Source organism: Lotus japonicus, chromosome 4, assembly GCF_012489685.1.
Source record: "Lotus japonicus ecotype B-129 chromosome 4, LjGifu_v1.2".
NCBI classification, from domain to species: Eukaryota; Viridiplantae; Streptophyta; class Magnoliopsida; order Fabales; family Fabaceae; genus Lotus; species Lotus japonicus.
Window position 1 is genome coordinate 58,998,855 of NC_080044.1, and position 18,485 is coordinate 59,017,339.

Below are 18,485 nucleotides of genomic sequence, written 5' to 3' on the forward strand. Positions count from 1 at the left end.
ATTTTATCTGGACTTTCGATTGTTATTCCCGCCCCACTTCCAGTGTTATTAGAGGATCCATCCACAGACAGGACCCATTCTCCTTGAGTCTTCTCTCCTTCAGTGGGTGTTAGTTCCGCCACAAGTCAATTAAACTCTGGACTGTGACTTGGCCCCTTGGCTCATATTGTATGTCATACTCTGATAGCTCAACTGACCAGCTAACCAATCGCCCTGATAAATCAGGCTTCTGAAGTACTTGCCTTAAGGGAACATCAGTTTTAACTTTGACTTGGAAACTTTGGAAGTAAGGTCTGAGGCGCCTTGCAGTTTTCAGAATCGCCAAAGCCGCCTTTTCAATTTTTTGGTACCGCAATTCTGCCCCCTGTAAAGTATGGCTCACGAAATATATAACTTTCTGCTTTTTTCCTTCTTCCTGGAGCAAAACCGTACTTACCGCCTTGTCAGTAACCGCCAAATAGAGCACTAATGGAACGCCTGGTGTTGGCTTGGAGAGTACCGGTAATGTGGCCAATGTTTCTTTCAATTTGGTAAAAGCTTGTTCGCATTCCTCTGTCCACTGAAACTTTGAATTCTTTTTTAAACATGTGAAGAACGGGGCCGCTTTGTCACCCGCCATTGGCAAGAAACGTGACAAGGCGGCCATTCGCCCTGTCAAACGCTGAACCTCCTTTACACTTGTTGGGCTTTTCATCTCCAAGATCGCCCTTCCCTTATCTGGGTTCACTTCTATTCCTCTTGATGTTAACATAAATCCTAAGAACTTTCCTCCCTGGATCCCAAAAGAACACTTCTCAGGATTCAACTTCATTTGATATGTTCTTAACTAATCAAACGCTTCTTTAAGGTCGCCACCATGATCACTAGCCCTGGCGGATTTTACAATCATGTCATCCACATACACCTCCATATTCTTGCCTACTTGCTTTGAAAAAATTTTGTCCATGAGCCGTTGGTACGTAGCTCCTGCATTCTTCAAACCAAAAGGCATTGTCTTGTAACAATAGTTCGCCTGATTGGTCATAAATGCTGTACTTTCCTCATCCGAGGGATGCATCATAATCTGATTATAGCCCGAATAAGCGTCCATGAGACTTAAAAGTTCATTCCCTGAAGCTCCATCCACAAGCTTATCAACATTGGGAAGTGGGTACGAATCTTTGGGACACACTTTGTTCAGGTTCGTGTAGTCCGTGCACATTCGCCATTTCCCATTGGCCTTCTTGACCATTACAACATTGGCGAGCCACGTTGGGTACTGTACCTCACGGATGAAGCGAGCCTTGATCAATTTTTCAGTCTCTAATTGTACAGCCTTATTCTTTTCTTCACTCATTCTTCGCCTTGGTTGGATGACCGGGGTCGCCCCTGGTCGTATGGCTAGTTTGTGAGTGATCACCTTGGGATCAATCCCTGGTACATCATTGATGGTCCATGCGAAGAGATCTAGATTATCACCCAGAAGGGTGATTAGTCTGTCCTCTTGTTCTGTTGTCAAACCACTGCCAATCTTTAGAAACTTGTCCTTGACTTGCACCTGCTTGGTTTCTTCCAGCGGTTGTGGGCGAAAATCATCAGCATCATCTCTTGGGTCCAAGCTAAATCCTTCTTGTGGGAAGATTTCTGTAATTCGATGGCTCTCCTTGGCGGCCTTCCGCCCATAGAGCGCCACGCTTCTCAAATAGCATTCCCTTGCTGCATTCTGGTCTACACGCAATATCCCGACCTTCCCGTTGCAGGCGGGATATTTAACAGTTAAATGAGCAGTTGAGATGACCGCGCAGACCTTGTTGAGGGTGTCTCGCCCCAAGAGTACGTTGTAATTGGCTCTACACGCCAATACTAAGTACTTTACTTGAAACTTCTTGACAAACTCTCCTTCTCCAAAGGCAGTCGGAATTTCGACGTATCCCTGCACACTGACGCGGTCCCCTGTGAATCCCACCAAAGTTCCCTTGTATGGTTTCAAATCTGATTCCTTTAGTCCCAGGCAATCAAAGGCGTCTCCATAGATGATATCCGCCGAAGATCCCTGGTCTAAGAATACTTTCTTTGTCACATAATTGTTAACCCTAATTGTTACCACGATTGGATCGTTGTCATGGGGAATTACATGCGCGAAATCCTGAGGGGTAAATATAATAGGGGAATGATTCACCCAACACTCGCCTTCGTTCGACTCCTGTACTGAGTGTACTGCCGCCACGTAGCGTTTTCTAGCCTTACTTGAAATTGCACCCCCGCCAAATCCTCCTGCAATAGATGAGCATTCCCCAACAGGATCGCCCAACTCTTCAACTATCTCTTTACCTTTGCCTTTGTCCCCTTGAGTGATTTTAGCTACCTCCGGCGCTGCTGTGTCTTTAACAAAGTTTGCCAAATGGCCGGCTTTAATCAAGCGATCAATTTCCCGCCTTAAATTCCAGCAATTATCTGTCGTATGCCCCAACGCCTTGTGGTACTCGCACCACCTATTGGTGTCCACGTTAGCTGGCGGCCGCCGTGGGGGTGGTGGGTACTGCACAACGTTGGTCTGTCCAACCGCCCTTAAAATGGTACTTAAGGGTGCATTCAACTTCGTAAGTGGAACTGGTGCGGGCGAAGCACCAGTCTGACCAGCTGTGGTAGCAGGTGGACCTTGTGGATTTCTGTGCCATGTATTTTGAAAGCCAGGTTTAGAGTTTTGGTATGGTCCCGGTCTTGGTACACGGGGGGTTTGCGCTATCCTGGTTTCCTTCCCCGCCTTGGATTTGTCCTGTGAAACACCGCCAGATTGAGACTGCTTGCGTCCTTCCTCTCTTTCTTGTTTCTTCTGATCATCTTGCTCAATTAATATGAACTCTTGAACACGAGCGCGAAGATCCATCATATCCTTCGCCGGTCGCCTTGTTAAGTCTCTATTCAAATCTCCCGCCCGAAGGCCATTTTTGAATGACGCCAAACAAACATCTGGATTTTCATCCTCCAACTGCACCGCCATCTTGCTGAAGCGTGCCATGTAGGTTTTTAATTTCTCGCCTGGTTGCTGATGTATGCTGATAAGATCAAACATTGTTGCTTTTGTGGTTTTATTGGCGGAAAATTGAGTCAGAAACTTAGTGGACAGATCAGTGAAATTATCAATGGAGAAGGGCGGTTGTCGAATGAACCACTGCATCGCCATGCCTTTGAACGTGGAAGGCAATAATCGACATTTTACCGCATCCGTCGCCCCGCCGATCACCATTTTGGTATTGAAATATCTAAGGTGCTCCATAGGATCAGACTCGCCCGAAAAGGCGTCTAATGCCATGGTTTGCAGGTGCTTTGGAATGTCCACCCTAGTGATGGCTGGAACAAAAGGTTGGAATTCAACTACATCCTCCGCCTCCAGGCGTTGTTCTTGCTTAAAATCCTGCCGCTGAGTGAGATACTCAACTTGGGCTTGCAACTGCTCGTTTTGGGACTGCACCTTCTGTAAGGTATCTAACATTTGTTGCAAAGCCGCAGGCGTGATACCTGTCACTGCCTCTTGTGCTCTCCGTGGAGCAGTGGTTTTAAAATCTTCCAAGTTCACATATTCAGGCGGCGTTGAACGCCGCCGAACACCTGGATCTGATTTAGCGATCAGATCTGAAGGTCTTCCCGGAGCTGCATTCACCAATGACGCTGGCGACGGCGCCACTGAGTGGACCCCCTCCGAGGAAGCTTCCTGCTCCTACTCGTCCAGTACGGGACGGTTGTTGTTTCGTCCGCCGCCGCAACCGCCATGTCGACCACCACCGCGCCGGCGATGATCGCGTCGACCCATGCCGCAAGAACGAGTCTCCATGGCTCGCGATTCCTCCTTTTTGTCACCGGAAGAGCTGAGTCAGAGCCACAGACGGCGTCAATGTTCTGTACTAGGGCAAGCTTACGTAAGAGAAAGACAAAAAGTAAACCCTAGCAGAGCACTAAAATAGCAAAACTACCATAAAAGGAATATTCTCATTAATGCTGAAAAAGTTGGTTTCGTACAAGTGGATGACCTCCCCTTTTATAGAGGGGGTGGTCATGATATGGATCTTTCCTATATTTGGGCCTGACAATCAGGGCCCAAATCCCCGTACATATAAGACAAATCCAAAGGAATCTTCCAGCTGGCTTGTGGGTCCATCACCTGAGGGAGGGCTATGAAGCTCGTTATGTTGCCTTCCCCGCCATGGCTATCTTCAATGGTTTATTGTTCATTTTGGGCGGGACATAATCTTCTTTATGTCCCGCCCAGTCCAATAAGCTACTCAGGATAGCTTATGAAAAACAGCTTATGCTTATACACAGCTTATTTTTAATTTATTTCAATAAATTTTTAAAAATAGCTTATGAATAAGCGCTTATGTCATAAGCGCTTATGACCATAAGCGCTTATGACCATAAGCGCTTAATTAAGCTGTTTATCCAAACGGGGCCTTAATTTATTTGGCAAGTTTTTGGATCTCCCTCAGTTTGATGTTCTCAAAACCTCCTACAATACTTAGAATCATACGTGGTTTGTTAATGGATCTCTTCCCTCTCAGTTTGATGTTTTCTTGCCTTTGCGGCCCTTTTTCTTAAACTCATAACTAGAACCTGCAAACTGAATATTATGTAGTTTTGCATTCATTATTGATTCTTCCTCCGTGAGATCGTAAGAGCATCTCCAATGCTAGTTCTTATTTCTTAGTTCTTAGCACTATTTATGTGGGCCCGTATTACCACATGTGCTTAAGCAACTCTATGCAGATTTTGCTCCAACCATGAGTTTTTAGTTCTTAGTTCTTAGCACTATTCATTTGGTCTCAAAATATCATTATAGTAGTAATATTTTTTACTTTCATATAATTTTGATTTAAATTTAAATACTAATTCAATATTTAAATTAAATGAATGGATGAATGAGAGAGAAAAAATTAACTTTTTATGTTAAGAACTCAAAAAGTAAAACATCTTATATAAGAACCTAGTTCATATTTTTAAAAACTAAGAACTCAACGTCATCTCCTCCAATGGTTAAGAACTCAGTTCTTAGTTCTTAACTCAAAAATAAGAACTAAGAACCTTGCATTGGAGATGCTCTAATCATCTCATTAACATACCACTCGTGATTTTGAGTGTTGAAGGAGGTCTTGAAAACAACAAACTGCGAGAGAACTAGAGAAGACATTCTAGTCCTTACCAAATCAATGGTGTCCATCTCCCTGCTAAACCTTTAGAGATTTTAGTGTTATAATAGTGCACCAGCTTCGTCATATGTTCAGGGACTCCACTGACATCGTCATAATTAGTTTTCTCAAGCAATATAAATAATGGCCTTTCTGTGACTTCATAAAATCTTTACACTTCTTTTCACCAACCAATTTCAAAAATTCTTTGGCATTGTCATTGTCTAGAATGCTCTGCCGGATATTTTCATGGCCATGATACACCCAATTAGATTGCACTCATTTCTCACCCTCAAATCTATGTCCACATTATTAATTGTCAGGTAGAGATCTAATTATTCCTTTCAATCCTCAAAATTGGACTCATACAATGTTTTAAAAAAAAGTCAATTGCATAGCAAAAGATGCTAGTATCATTGAACAAAGAAACATTTAATATGATTCATTATGCAATAAGAGAATAAAATTGAGCTTTTGTATACACATCTTAATGCACAAATTCATATCACTAGAAATAAGAAAATATTTGACAAGAGGCAAAACTAGGAGTACATGGTATGGTGTCCCCGCCATTGTGCCAAATTACACTAATAACATATGAAATTGACATTCAAATAGGTGTCACCGGCATTGTGTTTCTTTGGCAACTAAAAAGATAGAATAGAAACACATCGATTAAAGACCAAATAAAAAGGGGGAAATGAGCTAAGATTTCTGGCCATACAGCTGAATGAAAGCCCTAAGTACAACAAAATGTTTTTATAAAATGTTTTTAAACTTCAAACCCTGCCCCAGAAACTACAACAACAAATGGACAAATGGAGATTCAAGTCAATAGGAGAAACATCCCATAACATGGAATAATACAACTATAACTTACAAGTGAAAAAAGAGCTTCAAGAAAGGAGGATCATAAAAGAGCTTCACAAAAAGACACAAGGTTTTATCATCTCAAATAAACTAGATTGCCAATCAAGACCCTCAATACAACTCTACTATCTATTCCTGAAATTCTTCAAGCATATAAGTGAATAACCACATAATATACGGATATAATCTATAAAAGATCATTATCTCCTCTTTATATCTAAATAGATTTTATTACAAGGGTTTGGCTACTCGGCCATTGGCCAATCAAGTTAAAATTTACGAGAAAGGAACTCACATTATATTTTTACAGACGACGAATTGAAATTTAAGAACGACGGCCGACGAGATCAAATCATGGAGCTTGCTCCTCAGCAGCTTGCTTATCAAGTTTCTGCACAAAAACACCAAATTTTAGGTCATAATATCACAAAGTAATCTTAAATCATAACAAAATCCATAAGCATTAAACCATCACAGAAAATTAATTTAGCCTATACTTGACAGGAATTGAAAAAACATCCAAACCATATAAATTGATGATAGGGATCAAAATCAAACAAATAGTACAACACTATGAATCAACGATTAAGCTAAATTGATTGGGGTAGATAGAGAGAGAGTACTGACGGATTGAGCGTTGTGCCAAGCGAGGCCTTTGTAAACATTGATGGAGAAAGTGGCGGTGAGGTAAATGGTGGTGACGCCGAGAGTGGCGGTGAATGCCTTGAACGCGTAATCCCCAACCTTGCCGGCGATTCCCATTGTCGACTCTGTTAGGGTTTCTTTTCCGCACTTCAATTAACCACCGCTTTGCTTTTGAGCCCGTTTCATAACTGTAATACGTGTATTTTTAAGATAATTCTCTAGCTCTGTTTTTTTTTTAATTAATAAACTTTATTACAAAGACAAAAAACAAAAAACTTTATCTACATAAATCAAAATAAAATTTATTTAGTAAAATAAATTAATCTTTATGTAAGGGTGCTTCCTAAAATAAATTAATGCTTTTGTTCGTTCTGACATTTTGGCCTCTGTGCCTGCCTAGTTTCAATATATTGACTAAAGTTCAAAAAAAAAGTTCATGTTTTAGGGTGAAACAATTTTTGTCGGAAAAATAAATTACAGTTTTTTAAGGTTGATTCTTTCTCTTCCTAATCATATGTTCACTAGCTCTTATCACTGAGCTATATTTCGAGGACTTCCATGTGTGCATAACTATATTTGTAAATATAATATTATAGTTATATTAAATAAATATTTAATTTGAATGCATTCTTAGTGTAAATTAAATTTCTTTACGCTAACGTTCATGATTGTTAGTTCCATTAGAAAAAGAAGCATTTAATTTAATTAAAATACAAAATAATGTAAATGCTTTTGATATGTGACACTAAATAATTGGATGTATGTATAAAGAAGTTTTACATTCACATTACATCAAAATTAATTAAGTGGGTTGGTACAGTAGTTCTGCACTTCATCCTTTAAGCAAGTAGTTGGGGGTTCGAATCTCAACTCATGCTAATAGAGAAAACTCCTTGGCCAGCCTCCTACCGCTCAGTCATGGGCGGACCCATGTGTAGGCTGTGTGGCTATAGCCACACCAGATTTTTTAATTTTTTTTGTTAATATCGTATATAGCGGCGGTTCTGGATCCGTCGCTAAAAGTTTTGTGTTAATGTATGGCAACGGTCGGAAGCGCAGCCATAGCTTAATAAGTAAATAATCAAAATTCACGCTTAACATCAAATTAGAACGCGGTTTTTCTTTCTTTCTTCCATTGCTGCTTTTTGGCATTCATCAATTTAAAACCCTTTTCCCCATAAATTGAAAACCCACCAATCTTCGCATTCCTAAATATCTCATCGCATGGAGAACCCTGATCTCCGCACCAATCAACTACAATTCAAGAGGAAATTCAATTGATTTACTGTCTCTCAGGTAAATCAACTTCGTAATTCACCTTACTACGCTACACACAATTCATGTTGGATGATCTTTTCCTATTTCTATTTTTTTTTAATTTTCAAAGATTTTTTTTGGTTTATGCACGCGTTGAGTTGAATCGATTTTTTGGGTGAGAATTTTAGCTTGTGAACCATGTTGGGTTTGGAGCTACCTCTGTTTGTTTTTCCTGATGAGTTTTCTTGTTTTGATTGTTGATTCGTGCCTGCAAATTTTGGAATGTTAAATTAGCAGCATTGTAATGTTTTCTCCCAAAAAAACAAAATTTGTCTTTTTTACTACACAAATTAGTCTTAACTATTTATGGTTGAATAAACTTTTGTGCTTTTTTCATGTGAGATTATAGCTACTTCTTACTTGCTACCTAATATAATTTCTACTTTATATTTTAGTCTATAATTTCTTTTATGTTTAGCCACACCGATATATAATGTCTGGATCCGCCTCTGCGCTGACCGCGGACAAAAGATTAGTCTCGCGGCTGCCGGCGGTGGGATATTTACTAAAAAATTAAACTACTAAAAAATACACATAGTACAAATCCCCACCCTCCATCTTTTAAGAATTGATTGTTGACCAAAAGAATTAATGATTGTGAATAGTCAATAAATGCCTATAAATGTAGTTTTTTTTTAAATAATATAGGGCAAATTTCTTTTGTGAGAATTCTCAATCCCAACCCCTCGTAAAATTTTTCTTTTGTGAAAATCCTAATTAAAAGAATAATTATTATCTATGTTGTACACCAAATAAAAAGTACTGCTCATATCAAATGTAACAATTTAAACTCCAAATTTAAAAATTTCGTGAGATTTTCAAAAGAGTTAACTTCATATAAGGTATTCTTTGTTTTATTTCCCACTAATACAACTATAATACTATGTTTACAAAATGAGAGTGGAAAAATATAATTGAAATCTCATAAAGTCACATCCAACTAGAAACGCTAGTGCGCCAATATTTGGTTCAAAGGGGAGAAAATGAGGGATTTTAATGGAGGGAAGATAAAGGAAAATGAGGAATTTTAAATCTTATCATGTTTAGTTAAGAGAAGGGGAATAGAAGGGAAATAACTCTTTTCAAATACTTATTTACTTTTTGCCCTTACTCCATTGAACATAAGAATGACATTTTTGTCTAAGAAATGTTTCTCCTACAATCCCCCCCCCCCCCCACCTTTTGGACGGGACAAAAAATTGAATTATGAGAGATTTATGTCCCCCTCATTCCCTTCCCCTCCTACAACTTGAACCAAACACTATTATTTTGAAAAAAAACACATCCCCTCCCCTCCGGCCAAACACTATCTTAAGTTCCTTTGATATTCATTGTCTTTTTGGATTTGTGAGTTGAATTTTGGACGAGAAGAAAATGATGGGGGAAGATTTATGAGAAGCTCTACCTCTCCCCTTGTTTTGGAGATTTTAAAGAGGGGAACAGATTTGGAGAATTTTTGAAAACCGTTCAAAACCCCTTCAAGACTCTTCTCTGATTATAACCAGCAAAACTTGGCCTGATTGCACAATATTTTAAAGCAAAAAACAGCCAAGCAAAAAGAGACACATACTCTTGAAAGGTAAAATAATGAAAAAGCAAATACCATTAACGATTATATAACTAAAATATAACCAGCAAAATTTGTATTGCAAACATGACCCTAAGAAAAGGGCAGCAACAACAAATGGAATTTACGTTATGTAGGATGTAAGGGTAGCAATTGCTATACTAAGGATGAAATAAAAAAAGTTATAGTCATAGAGTGTAATAACATGTAATATTAACACATTCCACAGCTCTATCAACACAAAGCTTCCATGAAAGGCCAACTCCAGAAAACAATAACAGCCTTGGATTGTGCTTGGAATCTAAACCCTCTTGCCATCCAGTCCACTCACCACAGCAATAGACAAATCACAAATCTACTGCCACCATTTCTTCTCAGATAAGGATATGAGCTGCCAACAAAATTGGAAAATAAAAAAACATGTCAGTATGTTTGTGATTCTTGAAAATATATGACCCAAAAATCATAAAATAAAGCCGAAGCTAATGGAAGCTTACAATTTAAAGCAAATTCAGAAAAGATGATATTCAAGAAGCATAGGAGAAACACACAACTACACTTAGAGAGACTGAACTCAACTCAATAGAAGGAGTATCATTTTGAATGTGTCAAATTTTTTCAAGCCAAAAATCTCAAAGTCAGATTCACCATCCATTAATAACCGTAAAAAATCTTAAAGACATAATTAGTTAGCTAATAACAACAAAAGTCAAGGAGCAAAAGGGGAAAAAGACATTCAAAGCCTTGAAGGTTTAACTAACAAAAAATTTGAAGTCATCACAAAATTTTCCGTAATTAGAATCATTACCTCTAAGATGATGCCCTAGCCACAAAGAGAAATGAGAACATCGGAATGAATTCAAAAAGAGAAAAGGAAGATGATATCTTGGAACTGATAGAAAAGTGGAAAGGGAAATAAGAACAGAGGAATAGACTTGAGAGGACAAAAATAATGGTCTGCGAGTGCAAAGTACATAACATAACACAGCGGGAAAGGGGAGAAAAAGGTCAGAGGAGGGCTTGAAGAAATGAGTAAGGAATTGCACTGAAGACAGAAAAGCACAGAATGCGAGTGGGTTACCAGAAATATTGCTAAGGCCAAAGGGTTTGATCGGACGATTTTTGAAGCTCAAACGAAAGGCAAAGGCAAATAATATTGCTTGCAGAAAGTTTCCAATCGTAAAACATTCAATTTTGATATATTCACACCTCTAACATCTCATTTCCACCAGTTATTCTTCCTATCTCTCTCTTTTGTTTCTATCACACCACTCATCATATCTCACATTTCTCTCTTTTCTATTCCTATCTCTCTCTATTGGGTGTGGGTGGAATGAGTTTGAAGATATAGTTTTCCTAAAACATTTCTGACCAAGACAAGAATCAACAAAAAAAACCTTCTGAAATAATGGGAGACAATAGAAAAAAAGGGAGCCGCATCGGTGAATTGCAGAGACAGCAGGTCGTGATGGCCGCTCCAATAATTAGAACTTGATGTGATGAGCAGTGCATCATGAGGAGGCTGTGTGACATGCAGGGATGGTACAATAGCTACGTGAAATGCAATTGCTAACTTCCCTGACCCTGAAGCCAAGAAAGAATCTTTGGATGAGATTTGTCTACAACTCAGCTCAAGGGATTCAGAATATCAGATTTAATCATCATTAATACTTTAAAATCTTCCAAAGGATCACAACAATATTAACTGTTCTTCATAAGAAGGTTGAAAAGGAAAACGGGAAGGATTTGGGGAACAGTTGGGAACTTCAATAGCAGTTCAAAAAGGACTTGAAAGTGTTATGATAATCAATCATCAACTCATGACTTTTCTCACCAAACAAAGGAGCATGATAAAGTCTCTTAACTCTTAAGGGTCTTACATCTAAATGGAAAAAGAGTCAAAATTAACAAATGTTATATGTTCAGTGCAGCTCAAAACTGGAGATACTTCTCAAAGTGATCTTCCTCTCAACTTGCCTGAAATAAATAGAAATATATCATTTATTTGCAATGTCATTGATATCGACTATCTTCATTCTCCAAAAAAATAATGTTAATCCTTTGTTAGGAACCGGTTTGAATATATAAAAAACAATGTTAATTGGTAGAAAACTCTATATTACACCAGGTATTCAAGAGACCTAGAACTCTCCCAAATTTCCTTTTCAATCTCAAGGCAGATCCTCTAGTCTCCCTTTTTTGTTGTTATAACCCTTCATATCTCTCACTCTCTAATAAACTCTGAACTAACTATTACACTAACTAAATCTCACTTACAATTACCAATCAGTACTCCCCCCCTAAAGATTCACCTCATAGGTGGTGCTCGCTTTAAACAACTCTATCCTTGATCAAACTTGTTACACTGTCCCTCGCAGATGACCATCTTTGATGCTAAAGTTGCCTTCGGCTCAGTACAAACACATTGTCTCGCAGTTCCTGTGGCGATGATTGTGGGCTGACTGGATTACAAGAAACCCAATAGTTTTCTGACTATCAAAGAGTTTTGCTGCCTTTTCTCCAATCTATTCAGCTAATCAACCATCCTAACAGAATCAAAAGCTTCCTCCAGATGCCGGTTTTCTCTCCTTCTGACTCGATTATCTCCTCTGTCACAGCTTAAGTTCACATCCCCCCTCTCTCTGATTGCGTTGCACGACCAATCTTCCCTTTTCCACACCTCAAGGAGCCTCTCAACTGTCTCCAATCTTCCCTCCATTTTCTCATTGATCATGAGTCTCGTCCCTCAGGTTACCCTCTGCTCCTGGATGGAACAATGATGACCCCTCTCAATTGTTTCCAATTTTACCTCCATTTTATAGCTGACCATGAGTCTCGCCCTCAAGTTACCCTCAACTCCAGGATGGAACTCTGATACCAATTGATAGGAATTGGTTTGAATATAGTAGAAACAATGTTCATTGATAGAAAACCTTCTCTTACACCTGGTATTCGAGAGACCTGGAACTCTCCCATATTTCCTTTCCAATCTCAAGATATGACCCTCTAATCTCCCCTTTCTGTTAGTTATATATCTCTCACCCTCTAACCAACTCCTTAACTAGCTAACTATTGCATTAAGTAACTCTCACTAACAGTTACCTATCATCCTTCCAAAAGATCTAGTAGCTTACATTACAATTATGTGCATGCAAATTTTCCTACATAGATAATGTGGAAGAATATTGATGTTTTAGTCACATGTCTGTATAAATCAATGTTAATATCCCTTTACTAAGTATAAAGGGCAAACTTGGTGCTATAAAGCTCTCGCTATGCGCGAGGTCCATGGAAGCCTTACCTTGCATTTTAGGAAGAGGCTAATTCCACGGCTCGAACCTGTGACCGCAAAGCCACATGGAAGCAACCTTAACGTTGCGCCGAGGTCGCCCTCTTTTCCAAGTATAATAGTGAAAGGGAAAAAAATACTAACTCTATTTTCCACCTGCCAGAATAAATTACAACAATAGAAAGACTCCTTGAACATTTGCACAGCTCTGTATTACACAATAAATCAAGCTCAACAGGAAAACAACTATAGCTCCTTCACATTTAGAGGTTTCACAAAATTTCCCAAATAATGTAAAGGGTAGTTTATTTGTCAGACATGGAGAAGGTACAAGGTGGTCATATCAATTGTTTTTGTACAGAGATATTTTCCCTTTGTTATCTATTTTGGAAACAACAACAACAACTGAGCCTATTTCCAATTAAGTGGGGTTAGCCAAATGGAGCACATGACGCCATAATATTCAAGCACAAACTTCATAGAGGGGCATAGACTCCAAAGTTACAATTTGTTTCTCTGGTACCTTCGACACGGCTAGTGAATGCTACATTTATAAATGGTAACTTTCTGATACATATAGCTTAAGTCATACAGTCCTCTGTCTTGGACTTGTATAAACACCAACTCTTAGGTCTTACCATGACCATTAAAACCCTTAAGGCTCACAAACTTACCATGTATAGAAACTAATTGTCTATTTCTAACTAGGTATGCCAAAACTTTATAAAACAACAGTCAATGTAATCAATTTCCCTTGTCAACAACTGACAACATAAAACTTCCACCTGGCTACAACCATCTTTGAAATAGAACAGTAGTTTATTGATACAGATACAAAAGCACATAGTTTGCAAATGTATGGACAGGCAAACAGAAACATGCATACCCAAAAGGGCCAAAACAGTGAAAGAGAAAAACAGGCATTCACATATATATCACCAACCTGACGAGCAACCTGTGCTAGTCGTCGGCTTTCCCGTGATGATTCAGTCTTTGTGCAAGACTCCTGAGGCTCCGCATGAACATTTTGCTTCTCTCCACACCTTTTCTTTGAACTGCTATTATCTGGAGAGCAATCTACACCATCACTGCTAACAGACTCCTTCTTACGCTTTCTATGGAATGTGTACTTTAGAAACTTATCCTTTACAGATCGACTAGAAACCTTCTCCTCTGAATCAGATACTTTCGGATCCATTTTCTCTGGCGACACATTAGCTGCCTCAACATCTTTACAAGCTGGAACCTGCAAACTTTCAGTGGATAAACTGTCTTGTCTAGTCAAATCTGATTTATCCAGTTGTTCCTTATCATCTATGATTTTGTTCCTATCACTGTAGCTTTTAAGAAATTCTTCCCCTTTTTCAGTACTGCTATGAGGTCCTGATTGCTCAATTGATGCAGTGGCATCTGTGGGTACTTTGGCAGTAGGAGACATCAGATCCTTCTGAGCTTCATTTTCATATTCCATAGAAGAATTCCCTCTGGAAGGGTCATTGTTATCCAGTGCATGTGGAGAATCTTTGGCAGAAGACAGATAAGATTCTTTATTTGTTTCCTTAACCTGGTCAGAATGTAATCTAGATTGATAAGCCTTCATCAACTTAAGTGTTCTCTTTTTTCTACCAACAAGAACTAAATCAGAAAGTTTGGGATCCATTTGTTCTGGTGACACATTAGCTACCTCAACATCTTTACAAGCTGGAACCTCCAAACTTTTAGTGGACAAACTGTCTTGTCTTGTCAAATATGATTTATCCAGTGGTTCCTTATCATCTTTGATTTGGTTCCTAGCACTGAAGCCTTCAAGAAGTTCTTCCCCTTTTTCAGCACAGCTATGAGGTCCTGATTGCTCAATTGTTGCAGTTGTGTCTGTGGGTACTTTGGAATTAGGAGACATCAGATCCTTCTGAGCTTCACTTTCATATTCCATAGAAGAATTCCCACTGGAAAGGTCATTGTTATCCAGCACATGTGGAGAATCTTTGGCAGAAGACATATAAGATTCTTTACTTGTTTCCTTAACCTGGTCAGAATGTAATCTAGATCGATGAACCTTCATGGTCTTAAGTCCTCTCTTTTTTCTACGATCATGAACTTTGACAATGTCAGCATCTGCTTTCACCACTTTAAGTTCATCTGATTTTTCCTTTTCACAAATAACATCAGCTTTGACATTGGTTGCTACAATCATAACTTTACCTTCTTCATGTGCTCTTACTAAAGTTTGATCCTGTACATTATCTAAATTTCCTGAAACAGACTCATTTCCATAAAAAGGACTCCTTTCAAATGCACGTATTCTCTGAGTACATCCATTTCTGTAGAGCTCAGGCTCTTTCCTCCTAATAACTATGGATGCAAAATCTGTGTTGTGAATGTAGCAGTTCTTTGTATGATCATGTGACATACATAACTCATTGCTATCAATTGTTCCATTTACAGCTGGGAACCTAGTGTCAGAAATTGAGTGTGATTCAAACTGTAAACTGGATGCCGAATGCACAGATCCATCATAAGGATCAAATCTTTTCTCCTGCAGTAAATTTTCCTGAGCAGCAACTTCACCCTTTATGTTTTGTTCAACTGGGGGATTCATTCGGTACTTTGTGACATTCTCCAGCACAACCTGTGTTTCTCTCAAATCTGCCCTGAGGTCTCTAACTATTTCCTCAGCTTCTCCGAGCTGAGCTTCAAGCTCCTCAATCTTCTTCTGCTGATTCAATGATGTCAATTCTGATTCTTTGACCTGTAAAATTACCATTAGTCAAGCATAACCAGAGACAAGCGACCAAACCTTAATGGTAGGTTCGCATATGAAATTACACGAATGTTAGTATTTTCCATGCGTAAGCTCTTAATAGAATATGTTACGAGACAGTTGAGTTTGGGCTCAAAAGCTGGAACAATAATACAAGTTATCTTCATCCACAAAACAAGACTTTTGAGTAAATTGATGGAGAGTTAGGCAATTGCATGTGGTAGTTGATCCCCTAACACTGATTCATAAATATACAGTATCAAATACTTACACGAATGTACATTGATTGCTTTCCTTTAATGACCACCACAAAGGTCATACAATAAAATATAGCCAATCCTTATTCTTAGCAAAGAACTTTGTCAAACATAAAATAAAAAAGTAAGTGTTAATGAAGAAGAAATTAATCGACAACAGCAGCGTGATGATTCAGAAGAACTCTTAGACCAAGGATGTTCAAGAAGCCTAACATTGATGATATCAATGAGAGGACAAGCTCAACATAAATAATAATACTGTATAACCATTACAAAGGTAACCCACATTTTAAGGGATTGAAAGATATCCATCTTCAAAATCAAAATTTAACTTTTCTGCCATCCATTTCAACGATCAAATTTGATCGGAAATTTGATCAGCAAAATTTAGTCCAAAACTATCCCAGTAAAATGGGAAGCTCAAAACTTTAGGTTAAAAACCCGACCAAGACTTGCTAAAGCTAAATTGAAAAAACAGACAGAAGCACAAAAGTGAAAAAGAACATAACTTTATCAAAAAGATAAGCAACCCTTTGCAGCATGATTCGTATACCTTGGAATCAAGCATTTGCTTGAGCCCGAGCATCATCTGAAGAGCCTGATCTTTACTAGAAGCAAGCTCATGCTGAAAGCGAGTCGCCTTCCTCTCCGCCACCATGATACGCGCAGCGGCTTCCTTGGTCGTGTTCAGTATGATTTCCGCATAAGCCTTCTTCAAAGGCGTCAATTTCTAATCAAGAAAAAAAAAAACAGAATCAAAATCAAAAACCAAAACCTACCACAAAATCAGAAACAACCATAGTAGTAAACCATTCCCGGTAAAACTCAAACCCCATGAAACAAAAAATCAATGAAGAAAAGGGGTTAGCGGCGAGAGAAAAAGGAAAAAGCAGTTGAAAACGGGTGGGAGCGGAAACGGTTTACCTCAGAATCCTCCATTGTTGTTGTTTAATGCATCAGAATCAGGACGATGATGTTGTTGTTGGCGTTGGTGGTTGGTTGGTTGAGACAAACGACGAGGAACACGAGTGAGAAATGATGGATTGGGAGTTTGTTTCTGTTTTTTTTTTTTTTTTTTTTTTTTTTTTGTTGTTGCTGGTTTTCCCTCTTCTCTATATACAACGAGAACAGGAGAAGTAGCTGTGTGAGTCTGTTAGGAAGTGAAAGTCCCACTAGGGTGAGTTTACCAGATTGTCCTTCGCGCAATTACATTTAGTCATTTACCACGTCGAAAACTCAAACCGTTACACCGGTGCGGGCCCGGGTTTTCTTCCTCGTGTTTTGTTGTTTTTTCTCCCGTGGGTCCTGATCCATCTCGGACTGCTAACGTGGACCCATCACTGACCGCATTGACAGGAGGCCTCAAACGCCCACGTTTCGTCTTTGAGATTTATCAATATAATTTTTTTCCAAACTTCAAAATAAAATATAATTTAAAAAATATATATGTATAATAATTCGTTAGTACTAGTTTTTTCTTTGTAAAAAATGCTTAAAATAAAGAAGATGAGTTAACTTCTTAAAAAAAATTTCATGTAGATTGTAGTCTTCCGACAAAAGAGAGACAATATCAAAAGAGAGTGATTATGAATAATCAAACCATTAGAAGACCTAACAATAACATCCTCAATGGCTAAAAGATCAACCGCTATATTTCCTTAGGGTGTGATTTAACTTGATGGTTCAATTCTTCTTAAAAATACTATTAATTGGTTTAATGATGGAGACATAATGAAACTTTGAATAACTCTTTTAGAGGCGAAGCCGTTGGGGTTGGCACACTACTGCCACCGCCACCCCGAAGTTTTGAATTCGTCTAATAATACTATGTAAATAATGTTATGACCCCTCTTTTTTGGTATATGATCACGTGGTTTGAATTCGCTTTAATTTAGTTTTTATGTGGAACCTACCAAACACCTCTCATTTCTCTTTCTTAATTTACGTGGAATCACATTGGCTCTTCAACCCATATATATACCTATTGGCTCACTTCTTTCACACATATTGCAACTGAAAATACAGTAAGTTAAAAAGATTTAGTTGTTATAAGCTTATGTGTCTTGGCGTATCTTCTTCTAGTTAGACCTAACTAGTTACCTTCCACCCCACTACCCCCGCTTGCCGAAATCCTACCACTGTCACTACCAAAATAGAATCACTATGAATTATCACAAGACGAGCCCAATGTCTCAACAAGTTTTATATTGATGTGAAAAGTTCACGTGTTCATCCTTCAACTAACTTGACTTGTCACGTGGGCAGTAATTGACAAAATTTACGAGACGTCAGCAATTGACCATATTGTATACATTATTTAAGGACTAATTACTAAAGATTTTTTAAAAAAATTAATTAAAATTCTCTTTAAAAATCAGTGATTAATCATATATTTAAGCTAATATTTTCCTATAAAATAGACAAAGGGCTTTTTTTCCCCAAAGACAAAGAAGAGGGCTTTGATATTTCCTTCCTCCCGCTTGAACCATGTTTGAAAGTCCGTTCCCACCAAACCCGGTTCAAAATCCGTTTACACAGCCAAGTTCTTCACCATGGCCCCACCCCGCACCCGTCAATGTATTTCCCGGGTCAAATAAATAACCCGATTTCCTTTTCCAGT

The 18,485-nt window shown here is 38.5% G+C and overlaps 1 protein-coding gene across 1 annotated transcript; it reads right to left on the reverse strand.

Annotated features, from left to right (window-relative positions):
- Window positions 1-9,576: 9,576 nt before the first annotated feature.
- Window positions 9,577-16,990, reverse strand: LOC130711315 (uncharacterized). The gene is made up of 4 exons (XM_057560874.1): window positions 16,790-16,990; window positions 16,419-16,595; window positions 13,791-15,596; window positions 9,577-9,949 (listed from the first exon to the last, which is right to left on the reverse strand). Exons 1-4 carry the CDS (start codon window positions 16,802-16,804, stop codon window positions 9,914-9,916), a joined length of 2,034 nt encoding a protein of 677 aa, XP_057416857.1. The 5' UTR covers window positions 16,805-16,990; the 3' UTR covers window positions 9,577-9,913.
- Window positions 16,991-18,485: the final 1,495 nt, after the last annotated feature.

Coding starts and splice junctions, on each gene's coding strand:
- LOC130711315 (XM_057560874.1), bottom strand. Junction 15,597..16,418: donor AGCAAATGCTTGATTCCAAG/GTATACGAATCA, acceptor GTAATTTTACAG/GTCAAAGAATCAGAATTGAC. Junction 9,950..13,790: donor TAGCACAGGTTGCTCGTCAG/GTTGGTGATATA, acceptor TTTTGTTGGCAG/CTCATATCCTTATCTGAGAA.